The sequence below is a fragment of the Petaurus breviceps genome, unplaced genomic scaffold, assembly GCF_028583685.1.
Source record: "Petaurus breviceps papuanus isolate PSGF00001 unplaced genomic scaffold, PetGlider_PUasm1.0 220, whole genome shotgun sequence".
Taxonomy (NCBI): domain Eukaryota; kingdom Metazoa; phylum Chordata; class Mammalia; order Diprotodontia; family Petauridae; genus Petaurus; species Petaurus breviceps.
In genome coordinates, this window is record NW_027185876.1 from 20560626 (window position 1) to 20577221 (window position 16596).

The 16596-nt window shown below is 37.2% G+C and overlaps 1 protein-coding gene across 1 annotated transcript in view; it reads right to left on the reverse strand.

Moving 5' to 3' along the window:
* Positions 1–12151: 12151 nt before the first annotated feature.
* CREG1 (cellular repressor of E1A stimulated genes 1) overlaps positions 12152–16596 on the reverse strand; it is a 4934-nt gene continuing 489 nt past the window's right edge. The window contains exons 2-3 of the mRNA XM_069094711.1: positions 13320–13439; positions 12152–12337 (exon numbers count right to left, since the gene is read on the reverse strand). Of these exons, the coding sequence (XP_068950812.1) occupies positions 12152–12337; positions 13320–13439 (306 nt within the window). The remainder of the gene's footprint in view (positions 12338–13319; positions 13440–16596) is intronic.

Here is a 16596-nt window from a genome sequence, read left to right on the forward strand (position 1 = left end):
AGCAATGTTATACAGTGATCAATTGTGAAGGATTTAGCTATTCTCAGCAATACAGTGACCCAAGATAATTCCAAAGGACTTATGATGAAAAATGCTATCCACCTCAGGAGAGAACTAATAGACTCCAAACGTAGATCAAAGCATATTTTTTCTTTGCCTTCGGTATCCTTCTTGTTTTGGTTTATGTCTTCTTTCACAATATTACTAACATGGAAATGTTTTGTGTAACTGCACATGTATAACCTATATCATATAACGTGCCTTCTCAATGGGGGGAGAGGGAGGTGAAAGAGGGGAAAATTTATAATTAAAAACTTTTTTTAAAAGAATGCTAAGGATTATTTTGCATATAATTGGGGGAAAATAAAATACTAAATCATTTTAAAAAGCCATTATCTAGTTGATAACTGATCAAAGGATATTAATAGGCAGTTTTCAAAAGAAGAAATCAAAGCTACCAACAGGCACATGAAAAAAATGCTATAAATCACTATTAGAGAAACAAAAATTAAAACAACATGGAGATACCACCTCATACCTACTGGGCTGCTTAACATTACAGAAAAGGAAAATGAGAAAGTGCTGGAGGAGATACAGAAAACAGGGACACTACTGCACTGTTAGTGGAGTTGTAAACTGGTTCTAACCATTCTGGAAAACAATTTGGAATTAAGCCTGAAGAACTATAAATTTGTGCATACTACTACTAGGTTTGTATCCCAAAGATATCAAAGAAAAAGAAAAAAAGACCCAGGGGCGGCTAGGTGGCGCAGTGAATACAGCACCAGCCCTGGTGTCAGGAGAACCCGAGTTCAAATCCGGCCTCAGACACACCACAAAAAAACTAGCTGTGTGACCTTGGGCAAGTTACTTCACCCCAATTGCCCTCCAAAAAGCAAAAAAAAAAAAAAAGACCCATATATATAAAAATATTTATAGCTTTTTTGTGTGTGGTGGTGGCAAAGAATTAGAAACTGAAGTGATGCCCATCAGATGCAGAATGAATGAACAACTTGTGGTAAATGAATGTGATAGAATACTATTGTGTCATAAGAAATGACAAGCAGGATGGTTTCAGAAAAACCTGAGATGTCTTATACAAAGGATACAAAGTGAAGTGAGCAGAAACAGCAGAGCATTGTACACAGTGGCAACATTATTATAATGATGATCAACTGTGAAAGACTTAGTTATTCTGATCAAGATTAATGATCCAAGACAATTCCAAAGGACCTGTGATAAAAAAAATGGTGTCTACCTTCAGAGAGAGAACTGATGAATTCAGAGTGCAGGTTAAAGGATACTTTTTTAAACTTTATTTTTCTTGGGGTTTTTGGTGTGTTTTCTTTTGCAACATGATTGATGTAGAAATGTTTTTTTTGCATGATTTCACATGTATAATTGATATACTGTTTACCTTCTCAGGGGGTGGGGAAGGGGCAGAATGGAGAGATTTGGAACTCAAAATTTTAAATAAATGAATGTTTAAAATTTTTTATGTAATTGGGAAGTAGTTAATGAAATAAATTAATAAAAAAATTTATTTTACAAAGAGCTTGGTTACAGGTGATTCCTGGAAAGGACAAGGACAGGAGTTGTGCCACTTTGCTGTCTTCAGGCATATACAGATAAGGCTATGTCCTAAGGTGTTGACAGTGAGACAGGTATGGAGGTACCTCCCTGTATGTACGTGTATATGTGGGTGGGTATGGTGGGGAGTCAGGATAACTTTCAAGTTCCCTAAGTGCCAAGAATTTGTCTTCCCTACTCCGCATCCCTTCACATTTTGTATCTTCCACTATTGTTATTTTTGAGTCATGTCTGACTCTTTCTGATCCTATTTGGGGTTTATTTGGCAGAGATACTGGAGTGATTTGCCATTTCCTTCTCCTTTGCTTTACAGATGAGGAAACCGAGGCAAACAGGGTGAAGTGACTTGCCCAGGGCCACCCAGCTAGTAAGTGCCTGAGGCCTGATTTGAATTCACAAAAGTTAAGCCTTCCTGATTCCAGGGCTGGTGTCCTATCCACTGTACCACCCTATCCTGGCACTTAATACTGACGCCTCTACGTTCACAGACAATTCTAGGCTTGGATATGAATTTCATGTTTGTAAGCCTAGTATAGCCCAAGAAGTGTCATAAGCAAGAGTCTTCCTGACTTCAGAGCCTGGCATTCTATCCACTGCACCATTTAGCTGCCCCAAATCAGTATCTAGCTTGTTATAATATCACCATGTTACTAATTTTTATAATTATTACCTTACCAAAGAAACAAAAGTCCATAACTATCCTAAAAATAAATTCAGGGCAACTATTTAAATGCTAAGTAACAACAATAAGAAACTAATTAATGTATCAAGATAATTGGTGTTGAAAGCTATATAGTAGCTGACAAATACTTTGGAATTACTTCAAAAAATGTTGATCAACCAGTTCCACAATTAAAAGAACATTGTTATATCTGAACTAAGATTGAACATTTTACTTTTTTTTTTAGGAGGGAAAAAGCTCACCACCAGACAACACTGAAGAAAGCCTTAGAAGTATGTTGATTTAGCAATCCTAAAGTATACAAGACTTTATCATTTCCAATATATCTGAAATATATATTCTATAGTCTTAAGCTCTAATAGTAAGTATAGGTTATGTTATTTTATGTGAACATCTAGATTATCTTTCAGTGTATACTTTTGCTTTTGGTTCATTCATTCAAACAGTGATATGTCTGCAATATTCAAAGGCACACTCTACTATGTACTCAGGGAGTTTAAAAATAAATAAGACAGTCTCTGCACTCAGGATGCAAATCTCAGGATAGCTCACTTTAAGCAAACCCCATATATTAAAATATCCATCTTACTCTTAAAAGATAATTAGGTAGTGATTATTCACTTCATAAAAGAATTGATTATAGGATTCCTTGACCCACAAAATTCTCTTAGTAAAATTAAAATAGTATCTAGTTTAAAACTAAACAAGCAAATAATTAGGCCTTACATTTCTCTCACGATTCAGATTTTACATAATGCTTTTTTTTTCTTTTTAATTTATGGAATAAAACAAGCATTTCCATAACACAGTATAATAAAAAAAAAGATGATTGCGCATGAAACTGCAAATCTATTATGTAAAACTTGCTATTCCCTTTAAATATATAATAAAGTTATCATGCAAATTTCTTTTCCTCCCACTATCATGCTGTTTTCTAAATAAACTCATTTGTTCACAACGAGCCAGGGGGTGCACATGGTGGGTACTCTAATTCCCATTTTCTTTTTAGCTGATAAATAGCACAGAGAGGCTATGTGACTTGCCTATGGTTACACAATAAGCAAGGCACAAAATGACAAACAAATGTTTTGTTCAACTTTCCAAAACACTGTAACAATGTCAGATTCTCATGTTTATTTGCTATTTTCATAATTAGAAACTCCATCCTAGTCCACCCAAAACACCTAGATGTCTTGAATTCTCCTCCTTCTCAGCTGTCTCCTGCCCTCCCAATCTTCCTTCAAGTCTCAGCTAAAATCCCATCTTCTACAAGCCACTCCTGATCCCCCTTTATGCTAGTAATAGCCTTCTCTCTTGACTACCTCCAGTCTAGACTGCACATACCATGTTTGTACATAGTCATTGGAATCTTGTCTCCCCAGCAAACACCTTGAGAACAGAATCTGTCTTTCTGCCTTTCTGTATCCCCCATGTATAGTGACTGGCACCTTCCAGATTGCTTGAAAAATGTTTGTTGACTTAACTCACTGAGTATTTCCAAGGAAAAGTGCTTTCTTTTCCTTAGAGGATGAGAGGTCAAAGTTCCCTGGCAGGTATTCCAAATGAGTTTTAGATAGCATGCTCAAAAACCTGGAAGGACCAGCCAAAGTTTGAGTTCCACTGGCATTGCCTTGTAGAATGTACATCATTAGGCAGCTAAGCAGGTAGTTTCATCTCTGCATATACTCTGCTTCAAATACCTGTTCAGTTGTTTTTCAGTTGTGTTTGACTCTCTTACCCCATTTGGGGTTTTCTTGGCAAAGGTACTAGAGCAGTTTGCCATTTCCTGAGGCAAACAAGGTGATATGACTTGCCTAGGTTCACACAGCTAAGAAGTATCTGAGGCCAGATTTGAAATTCATGAAGATGAGTCTTCCTGACCTCAGGCCTAGCACTCTATACACAGCAACACAGCTTCATTATTTCTTATCTATTAATAATTTACTCCCCAGAAACTCTACACAATAAAAGGAGTTATCCTTGGAACACCAAAATATCAGAGAAGTAGCAAGAAAGGGAAGGAAAGTTGGGAGAAAGCTAATGAGAATTAGGAGAAAAAAGTTGGACTACAAAGAATGGGGCAGAGTAAAAATGGAATAAATAACTAACGACCAACCATCACCTCTGCCCAACTCCTACAAAACTCATGTTCTATAGTCTTAATGAGGGACTTATGATCTTGGCCTAACTGTACTTAGGGTCGTGGCAAAAAAGATCTAGGTGTTTCAAGGTTTTTCCTAGTTCTAGCCTGGATTTTTGCCCCTCAGGATCGACATAAAACTACATTAAGTACCCTTTTGAAAGTTACATCCCTATCAGCTTCAGGAGAAAAGGTCTTCCAGGGATGAAGTACAGAAAGGTGAGAACTCATCTTCTCAATTTTTCCCATCACTCAGAGATTTCCAATGAACAGGATGTACCGGCAAACTACTTCCTTACTATTTCTATTAGTGTTGACCAAGTAATGGGAGAGAACAAAACAGTGTTTTTCTTCAGAGCTCAAAACTTCTAAGATCTACTAGTCCATAGACTCAAATTCAAAAGCAATTAGTGGGAATTCCAAAACAGTCTATCATCCTTTCTTAGAGAGTTTTGTTTTTCCCCTTGGTAAGTTTTTTTTAGATATCTAAGTATTTTGGTGAAGTTGAAACTATCCAGCAAATAAAGCAGCTGTGATGGCCGTGGACTCAAAAAATCTAGTTTTAAGTCCCAACTTTGATGAGTACTACTTGTTCATCCTTCATTGTCAAAGCAGACCAATGACATCACCCCTTGACTTTTGAGTGAACAGGATTTAAGTGAGGCAGAGCCGCACAAAGGTCAGTCTCATTCTTTCTTCCAGAGTCATGGAAGTCTAGTGACAAGACAAAAGTCAGGATGACTGGCCATGGCCCAGGATACAGTGGGCTAATTACGGGCAAGTCACTTAATCTGGACAAGAGTTTAACAAATAAAGGTGCTTAACATGTGCTTGCTGAATTAAATTGCAGAATTAACACCTGAGCTCTTTTCCCTATTTATAAATTGGAAATGATTCAAGGAAAGCTTGCTAAATGCCTACCATTATGCAAGGCACTTTGCCAGGTACTGGGAATAAACAAAATAAGTCTCTGCCCTCAAAGATTATATAGCCTACTGGAGGTGGGGAATAGAACATACACAGAAAAGTAAACAAAGTAATTGAGGAGGGAGAGTATTTAAAATGAGAGGATCAGGGAAAGATCCACAGGAGACACTCAGGTGCCACCTGAGACTCAAGAACGTAGGAGGAAGATATTTTTTCCTGTGACTGGTGGAGCCAGGGAAAAACATTCCAAGCACTGGAGACAACCTAAGGCAAATTCAGAGGAGGGCGGATGGGATGTTTGAGTTTGGTGAACAGCTTAGCAGTCCTGTTAGACTAGAACTACAAGCATAAGGAGCAATATGAAGTAATTGGGGAGAAAGAGGAGAGTAGGTAGGAGCCAAACTGTAAAGGGCCTTAAATTCAAGGCTCAGCAGTTTGTATTTTATCCTTGAGGCAATGGGGAGCTCCTCAAGATTTCTGGGTATTGCCTTAGGAAGATTTTTGTGGCAACTATGTGGAAAATGGATTTGGAGGTGGGCAGCAAATGGAACAGAAAGAGCAATTAGGGTCATACAATAGTACACCCCTTCCGAGGATACCGTAACGATGCTCTCTCTCTTGTTCTTGTCATTAAACCACCCTATGAACCAAGTTTAGAGTTATTCAGCATCCTTACCTTTCAATATTTTGCTACAAACCTCTGAAAAAATGAGATGGTTGGATTAAATGATCTTTAAAGGCCCTTTCATCTCTAAATCCCCAAATCTAGCATAAAATGCTTTCATCTACTCAAAAACTGTAGTCTACAGTACCCTCTGGTGGCCAATAAGAATGTATTGCTTCAGGTTTTAATGCTCTTTCTATTTAATTAAAAGAAAAGCAAGCACCTGCTGGTTCACTTTACTTTCATAAGAAAAATGAGAACTTAAATGAGTTCCAAAGGGCTTTTATATGGTAGAAAGAGAGGACTGAAATAGAAGTTTCCAAGGCAAAGCTAACAATAAATGAGAAGGAGATAACCGGGCTGGTCATCTTCATTCTAATTTGTATTATAAGGTAACTTTACTAGAGGCAAGATTCCATGACAACATGCTGGACTCTGGCTTTTCCATAAATTTCAGGATATGATTAGCTTTTTGGCAACAGGGAAGAAAAGCATCCTGCACTTAATCAAAAGATCATCAGCCAAGCTTTGAAATAGTAGTTTATCTTCTCTAGCTGTCTCTGTAACAGCCAGGCTAAAATGAAAGCAAAAATAGAAAGGATCGACAACAGAGCCAAGAAGAAGGCAAAAATCAGTATTAAGACCTTTATACAAGACAATAAATCAAACACTTTTCATTAAAGAATAAATTTTAATTATCAGTGCTTTGTTTGAGATATGAAATTTTATAGAAAACATTTTTAAAGCATTGGGTGATGAATACTATAAGTCAATTTTACAGTTTTCAAATAAATTCATTTTTTCACTTTGCAGCTTTTAATTTAGCACTTAACTTTCAACATATAATACTTCCAAAGGAGTCCTGAAGAATCTACTGAAATTATTTCTGCATATAGTAAACAAGAAATTTTTTTTCTTTATAATATTTTAAGAAAGATAGGTGGTCGGCTTCTAAAAATCCATTTCATTTAAAGAACTCCCCAAATCTTTTCAAACATTGTGTTTCCCTGAGTTATATAAATTCACTGGAACCTCAAAAACAATCAATTTACAGTACAAATATTTGTCGAGTAGCTATTATTCATTGCAAGACAGAATTCAGGGGAAGGTAAATCTATATAGGACCTGATCTTACTTAATGAAATTTTAAAGGACCTTATATGATGTTTATAAAGTTTCATCCCTATTTCATTCCCTTGATGTTGATTTAAACAACTAGTAATAAAACATTTTTTAAAATGAGTCAATAACAGAACTATGAAGGGAACCCAAGAAGTACTGTGTCACTATGGCTACTGCTTACACTCACTTTCAAATAAAGCATTTTGCTTGAAAATGATATTAGAGATTTAGAAAATAATATTTTAGTTTATGATATTTAGGAAGAAAATAAAAATAATCTTAAAACAATAACCAATTTTATACAACTCACATAGGGGACAGGAATTGGACCTGTGATTTTAATTGTTTAAGGAACTCCCAGACAAGGAAATTTTTTCTACCAATGCAGGTCGGCACCTTCTCTGCACCTTACAGTTTTAAGAGAGTTGCCTAGGATATTGAGAAGCAAAATTTACTTGTCCAGGGTCCTACTGTCATACTGACATACCATATGTATGTCTCAGGGGTGAGATCTAAACCCAGGTCTTCTTGGCCTCTCCACCACACTCTCTCTCATAATATTCAAAATAATCTCTCTTCATGCTTTTCAAAAATATTCCGACTTATTTTTAGAATCATTATGACCATTAACAATGTCCCCTGTCACATTTTCTTTAGAGGAAAAAATATTTCCTTTTCTTTATATGATCTTCCTTTCTCATGGCTTCCTTCAAAAGCCTTGAAAAGACCAACTAAAGAAGCCTAAATGACCCTATTTGTTAAAAGTATGAAAGTAAAAACAATTAAAGGACACTGTAGAATGGGTAAAATTATGCTCTGATATAGCACCTGAAACAATGAACTCATCTGGTTAATAAGGATCTCATTACATACTCACAAATTCCCTGTCCTTCCATTCAATAGATAAAATATTTTTTAAGGGAATCATAAGAAGAAAGAAATTAAAATAAAATCAAACTTAGGAAAAATTTCACATGCCTGCTTGACTCTATATTATTGTTACAGCAATTTCTTCTGAGTCTAGCTTTGTATAACAAGTAACTCCCCTTTCCACCCCCCACTCACCATATATAAGCTGATTAACTGTCTGAAGTTCCATTTGGATTTAAATACAGTTTTTCTTTTTTGGCAAGATTGAGGCACATTCAGCATTCGAGCAAATTAACCCCCTTTCATCCTGCTCAGATAAAACTAGCAGAGGCTTCAACAGGTAGTGAACCTACTGTTCAGTGAGAAAAGAGATTTCCAGGAATAAACAACACATGCTGAAATAGCTTCCAATCTCAGGCCAATAATAAAGGCCAATTTAAATTCGCAATTTTTGTTTCTGTGAAAACTACCTTAATACTCAGTGAAACCAGGATTCCTTAATGATATTTCTTTTAAAAAAATTTTTTAATGTCATAAAAGTACTTAAACCTAAATTTCTCACAGCAAGCCTCTGATTTAAATATTAAGCATATAAAAATAAGCTTTCTTTTTCTTTTATAAAATAATACACAGAAAAACTTTAAGTAGTTTCTCTATGTATCCCAAACAAAGATTCAAACATCTTGATGGAATTACGGAATTGACCATATTCCTCTTCACCTGGAGAAGGGAGAAAAGAATTTATTAAACTGAGTTTACACATACAAATATTTTAAAATAATTTATTCTAGCACAGAAATTGGGAACCTTCAACCCAAAGGAAGCATTAGACCTCCAGTCTAAGTTCATCTAGTCTATGAAGTAATATTGCTTTGGTTATTATTAGTTCAAAAGATTATTTCCCAGTTGCTGGGCTGCTCTGATAACTTTGGTTCAAAGCAACCTCTTTCAAAGTTAGGTGAAAACAATGGTTAAACAGACTACTAATGAAAATTTTGAAGGGTAACAAATAGGTGATAATAGAGAAAAAGCAAGACATTGTAAGTAGTTTATTAAAGTACCAATAATAACTCACACTTAGCAACAATGAAGCTGGTAGTACAAGTATTATTCCCATTTTACAGATGAGGAATTACAGTAAGTGGCAGGGCTGGGACTAATACCCAAATCTTCTAACTCTAAATCCAATATTTTTTCCACTCTACCATGTCACTCTAAGTCCAGGTCTTTCCTTCTATGTGTCTCTTTACTTTTCTCTGTAGTTGTTTACACCTGTTTCTTTTTCCTCTTTTCTTCCCCCTTTCTTTTCTCACTTCCTCACTTTAACTAGTAGTGTTGAAACTGAAATATTTTAAATTATTGAATTTATTGGACAAAATATTATTTTGTTTTAATTTTTAAATGAAATAATTTGCTTCTCTCTGTTCCTCAAAGAAAATTCTGCTTTTACTTTTATGTGATTTTCTCTGTTGGAGAGCTGCCTAAAATAATAGTTTCTTGATCCCTGTTCTAGAGAATTTTGACTCATCAGTTAAGAAAAAATGAGGTCTAGTAAGGAATACTGGTAAACAAGACTCATGCTGACTCATGCTGAATAGTAAAAACCCTATGTTCTTTCTTCCATGTAGGATCTTAGCATATACTTCCCTCTATGATATCAAAGAAAAATTCTAGTCAATAAAAATCAGGATGCTATGAGATGAATTGATGAAAAGCCTCAACTCTTCACTCTCTCTTGCCCCCACAGCCAAATAGTTCACAAGTTCTGATGTTTCCAGGTTTGCAACATCTTTATCCCATTCTCTCCTTTGACACTGACACGCCTCATGAAGGCCCTCATCACTTCATGCCTGGACCACTCTAACAGCCCGAAGACTGGTCTCCCTGCCTCAAGTCTCTCCCAACTCTAGTCCATCCTCCACTTAGCTGCCAAACTGATCTTGCTAAAGTATAAGTCTGACTACATTATCTCCCCTCCTCTGCCCCTCCCCATTCAATAACCTTGCCCTCCAGGACCAAACAGAGTACTGACTTGGCTTTTACAGCCCTTCATACCGCTGCCTGCTCCCACAGTCCTGGTCTTCTGATACCTCACTCCCCCTGTGTGGATGCCGGGGTCCAGACTCCCCTGCAGTTCCTAAAACGGGAAATTCCATTTCCCACCTCTGCCTTTCACTGGATGTTTCTCATGCTAAGAACACCCTTCTTTCTCATCTACACCTGCTGACTAAAGTCTGCCTTCTGCAAAGAGGCTTCTCTCAGCCCTCCCTAGCCTTAATGCCTCTTTTGATTAACTCTAATTTATCCTGCATCTATTTTGTGTGCAGAATTGTTTGCATGTTGTTTCCCTCCTTACACTGTGAAATATTTGAGAGAAGGGAAAATTTTTGGCCTTTCTTTAGGCCACTAGTGACTCAAACACTGTATAGTTTATGCCTTCCACATCACGACTTTCCCCATCTTGGTTTCAACATATCACAGGTGTGTATAAGAAATTAAGTGAGCATCCTGTGGGAGTTTTGCTGAAGGCACAGACAACACATGAAGATTGGTGGATGACACAGAAAAAGTGAACAAACTCAGAAATGCATAAAAGATTTATATTATTGTATATTAACAACATATTTTATCTTTTAATACCACAATAATTAGACTTTTACTCTAGTAATAAGGGAGGGCCAAAAAATTTTACATGGATTTTCCAGATCACAGGGGTACTATACCCTTAATGTATAACAAATGCTTGTTGACTTGGCCTCATACTTAAATAGTCTTCCTTTCATCCCAGTTCATTACTAGCATTGGCAAATGGTGCCTATGGAGATTATTACAGGGTAAATCTTTTTGGAAGTATCACATCTAAGCAACACTAAACTCTAGCTTAAAAAACTTTTTGTTATTTGGAAAAATAGCACACCTTCTAAGACCAATATTTATGCATGGAAAGAGGAGGAATGATTTGAGTATTTGCAAATATCATTTATATTTCCCCTAAAAAATTCTTTAAACAACCAATTTTTCAGATTAACTTTTCCTCACAAAAATGTTTGCTCTCCTCTTTTCCTATATCACAATGAATTATTATTCCACGATTAAATTAATTTTAAATTTTCTTCCTTCCACGCTGGCCAAATCTTAATCCTTAAGCTTCTTTTTGCCAAGAGTTGAGATAATTTCTATTCCAGTTGAGTTGTTTTGCATATAAAACAATTCTATAATGTGAAAGGGCAGCATGAGGTTGTGGAGGGAGCCCTGGACTTGAAGTCAAGGGACCTGGGTTTAAGTATTGGCTCCACTCTTCATTAGCCCTGTAACAATGGGCCCACATTAACCTTTCACCCTCCATTTCCTCATCTACAAAGAACAGCATTCATACTCCCAACCTCTAAGGACTGTTGTAAGACTCCAATGAGAGGTGTGTAAAGTACTTGGTAAAGTATACAGTGTTCTATGTTTATTTTTGTTACTAGAATAGTACAAATAAAGTTTGATTTAAATAAAAAATGTTGTAACTGACAGAGCAGCTACTTAAAATTCAATTCATTTTAGCTCAAACATTTATTAAGTGCCTATCATATGCAAGACAATTGTGGTGGGCACTGGCGATACAAAGATGAAAACAAAATAGTCTCTGTCCCTCGAGAAGCTTCTGTTTTACTGAGGGATAAAACATGTACATAAGTTAAGGAAATACCAAGTATATAAAAGTAATTCAACTTTCTCCCATATTTCTTTTTTTTCCTCCTGTGGTTCTTCCCCAATCTGTTCCAATATCCTAATTTTCTAATAGACTAGCCCATACCTCCCAGCATTTAGTCACTATTTTTGTTGTAGGTCCACTGAACAAGTAAAAAGTTTTAGAAACACCTGGGTCTCTAAGGATTGCCCTAAGGGTGTAGACAGACTCTGAGAAAGGGTGTAGTCTAAAAGAGTCAGATAGAGTAGATATATGTACCTCCCCTGTGCCCCCCCTTGGCTCATTTGGTGATTGCTACATACTTTTTTTGTCCAGAGGGTGGAGAATGTTCCAAACTTTCCTTGTGTGTAATAAAACCCCAAACACTGGCTTTAAACTTTAATCCGTTCTGGGAGCTCAGGCAACAAGTGTGCAGACTACCAGAAATAGCCACATTATCAGAAAGAAGGTAGGTACTTACTAAGGGTTGGCTTTATAATATTCTTCAGGTGTCACTGTTTTGGCTCCACCAAAGTAGTCTATGGCCCAGATGTTGGTTATAACCAATTTGGCAAAGAACCAGTTATGATCTGAAGGCCATGATTCCATTTCAGGGTGACGACTGAATAATGACTTTTTTGCAAATGCCATTTCTGTGTCATTCACCTAAAAATTATCAAAGAAGAATGTATTTTTTTTCTCTGTTGGAAATAAAAATCCTTACAATTTTAATCCTTTACTCTCTAATTTATTAAGAATATCTAGTTCCAAAAATCTGCAGAGTGATTCAGTTGTAAATCTTGATTTTGAAGTCAAGGGAATATGAAGAAGTAAGAAGGGAAATTTAAAAGTGACAATTCAGTGTTTAAAATACTGAACTTATTTATGAATCATTATAATAGATACAAAGCAGTAGGCAAATACTATTAGAACTGATTATCTCCCTGGAGAATGGATAGGATTTCTTAAAATAGTTAAGTAATCTGCATTAGTTACAACAGTAAAATTTACAATACCTCTACTTTTAGAATCCTTAAACCAAACATGCACAATTAGTTTGTTACATATACAGTTTGACTAAACAAAAGAAATAATTTCTGATAGACAGTTAACAATACAGATGGCATTTGAAGAAGGTGCATAAAAGACAAAACTAATATAAATTTGGAGGTGAACACTTAAAACTTTTAAATAAAATTCAAAAAAACATTTATTAAAAGGGCGAAATTGGAATGAACAACGTTTAGGATATCCAATTTCCCTCTGGTGTTTTTGCCATTTTCTCCTTTTTAGCAATTAGATACCAATAGGTGATTCCCAACCACTCTTCAAATAAAGCTTGCCACAAGTGAAAAACACTCAAAGAAGGTTTGTTAGTCCAGTAGTATATGTAATTTTAAGATCAATACGGTGACATTTTACCAGTTTCTCCCACATTTTGTCTCTCCATTCCCCTCCTGACTATCATTCCCAGGGATGCTGTACCCATGTTGTGCTAGTTTATATTAGGATGCCATTCCTCTACAGCACTCTCCACAACCTTAATCACAAATCAATATAATTAAGTTCACCAAGCTCTTCTTTACTTGATTAAAAAATAAAATCGCATTACTTTGTCTGTCTTCCTCATTACAGAATAAGGACTTACCTTAGTGATTGTTCCTGACAGCATTATGTGAGCACATAGGGGGCTCTGAGGATCAAATCCATGTTTCTTGCAAAAATCAGTCTGTGCCAAAGACATTGTCAAAGAGGCATTTGGATTCACCTGCAGAATGACAATGAAGACTGAAATCTTTCTGTTAAGTGACATCCGCAAAGGGAATAAATTTCCCAGATGTCATGTAACCCTAACACTATCACACATTTTCAACAGCCATTTCCATTCACTTCCTTGCTTCAAATAATCACCATTATAAACATTTTCTACTCATGGCAGGCATGCTTCTTAACCTACAGTCAGCAATCTCTGAAAGATCCATGGAGAATGGTAGAGGTGCTACAAGGCTGGAGAACAAATGAGGTCCCAATTTTAAAATAGAAAATGGATAGATTCTGAGAAGCAGTGATTATCAAAAGGTAGTCTACGTTCATCAAGACCAGGTCATGCCAGACTAACCTCATTTTCTTTTTTGACTGAGTATCTACCCTTGTGGATCATGGGAATGCTGTAGATATAGGGCTTAGATTTCAGTATATGAGCTGAAGAGATATGGGGCTGGATGATAGTATAAATAGGTGATTTGGAAATGAATGAATGACTGTACCCAAAGAGTAATGGGTCAATATTAACTTTCAGAGAGATGTCTAATGGAACAGGAATCTATGATTGGTTCTGTGCTTTTCAACATTTTTATCAATTATCTGAATGAAGCCATGGATGACATGCCATTAAATTTTCAGGTTGCATAAATTTAAAGAGGGTTGGATGCCAGAATCTGGATTGGGAAAGAAGCTGCTATGCTACTACAATGGGTCAGACAGAATAAGATGAAATTTGATAAATAAATGTCAAGTATTAAACACAGATTCACAAATGTCAACTTTACAACTATGGGTTAGAAGTAGCACAAACAGATAAGAGTCCCTGTAAAAAAGATCTAGGGGTTTTCTTTGGATCCAAACTCATTCTGCTCAACAATATGACAAGAAAGCCCAAACTTCTGCTCCTTCCACCCTAGACCACATTAAGAACACAACAGGGTCTGGAATGAGGGAGTTGATAACTGACTGCTGGAGGGATCTTGGAAGCCATCTAGTCCAACCTTCTCATTTTGTAGGTGAACAAGATGAAATCACTTGCCCACAGCCATGCAGCTCACAAAGAACAGAAGCAGCATTTGAATCCAGATCCTTGACTCTAAATTCTAAGCTCTCTTCCAGTATACCAAGTTGCTTCACTATAATACTAGCAGCTAGGAGGTGCCATAGTGCCCAGAGCACCAGGCCACTGACCAGACGGCTGACCTCTCACTACTTAGGGCCAGTGGTGTCAAACTCAAATAGAAATGGCCTCATGGTGATTTAGAAAACTACAAATTAACATTCTCCATGTTGTGTTGTATTTTCATTTACTGTGTTAAACATCTCCAAGGACATCTTCCTCTGGTGAGCTGGCTGCGTGCCTCTGCTCTGGCCACTGTCTAAGAGCTTCTGAGCTCTGTGGGTGGAAGGAGTTTCCTCATCCAAGCAATCACAGGTTCAAATTCTGTCTCTTCAGTTTTCAGCCTATGTAACTGTACAAATCACTTAATTCCCCATGGCTTCAGTTTCCACATCTATAAAATGAGGAGGTTGGGCTAAATTATATAACTCTAAAGTTCTTTTTCAAAAACTCTAAATCTTTTGGGCTTATGAATGATATTCCATCGGTTAAGTTAAATATGCCTCTAATATAAAAGTAGCAAGGCAGGGTCTCTAAATAAGAATAAGATAGTGCAATTCACATATATTTGTAAAACTCTTGTCTTCCTGAAATCAATAAAACAAACTGCATTAAGGAGTAATAATGACAATAGAAATAAACAAGTTTAGGAACTAGGACTATATGGAATAAGAAATACAATAGGAATAAACACATGTCCCTGACTAATGAACTTTTAAAGTACTTTTCCCTGTTTATTAATCTGATGAGCCTAATTCTCGTCTTTAATCCATCCACAAGCATTTATTAAACATTTACTTCACGTGCCTGTGCTGGGGACACAAAGGAAAGCACAGACAGTTCATGTCCTTAAGGAATTTCCATCTTCAGCCATAACTCTCTCTTTGCATGAGGTTATGATGGGATATGAAACTCAGTATAGAGAAGTTGCTCAAGTAGCTAATTCTAAGATTCATCAAGGTCCAAAGTGGCTGAATCACCACTGCGGATAGCCTTGGCCAGCAGAACCTGTCATGTGATTTTAAAATAGAAGAAACTACTTATTCCAGTTGTAAGATCCAGATAAGAGCATTCTTCTAAGACTAAAATTTGCAAAATGCTAAGTAAGTACAGTTCACAGCTCGTGTCTGCCAGGATAGGAGGCTAGTAAAATGTGCCACTGCTAGATAAAAAAACAAGTCACAGTTTGGGTGACTTGGTACAGACTCTTTTGTGTATGTGTAACTCAGACACCAGGTCAGGGACAGCCCTGGCACCCCTTACCCCACCACCACCACCCAGGAGTTCACTCCCCCAGCACCCACCCAGAGAGATCTCCCGACCTACCCACCCCAACAACAGGGGGCCAACGTGGCGCTGGGTAAAGGGTCCCTGAGTCATAACTACCACAAAGGCCACAAGCAAAGTGTTGTGTGATCCCATTTTCCATCAGACAAAAACTATTTATTGAGCACTAATTTTAAAGGCGCTGGTGAGGAAAAATAAGGTAAGACCCAGCCCCTGCAGGGCAAGACCCAGAAGGTCTCCAGCTGGAAGACAAGTTACAAAGGGCTCAAAAGTTAAATCTCCAATACAACGCATGCGATGTCAATGGTATATGATGATCAATCACAAAATAATAATGATGATGATAAAAGTGTGATTGGGAAAGGCTTCATTAAAGGGACCTGAGATCGGAACTGGATACTGAAGTGGGGCGGAGTGGGGACACGGGTCTCACTCAGCAGCAAAACACAATGTGGTTGCTTTGGGGGCAGAGGGGGATCTATCTGTACTTGGGATTTCACCGGTGAGGGAAATTATCCAACGTCAAGCTGTCTATGGTTTATAGAGCACTGAACCTAGAGTTCTGTGGGGCCCTGGACAAGTCATTTACTTCTCGGCCTCAGTTTCCCCTACTGTAGAATGAGGATCAGGATAGCACCTATCTTCCCGGGGCCGCTGTGTGGATATTTGTAAAGCGCTTTTAGCGGAGCCTGGCACACAGTAGGCGCTTATCCGCCCTCCCCCGGGGCCCTCGTCCAGAGCCCCTCCCCACCCC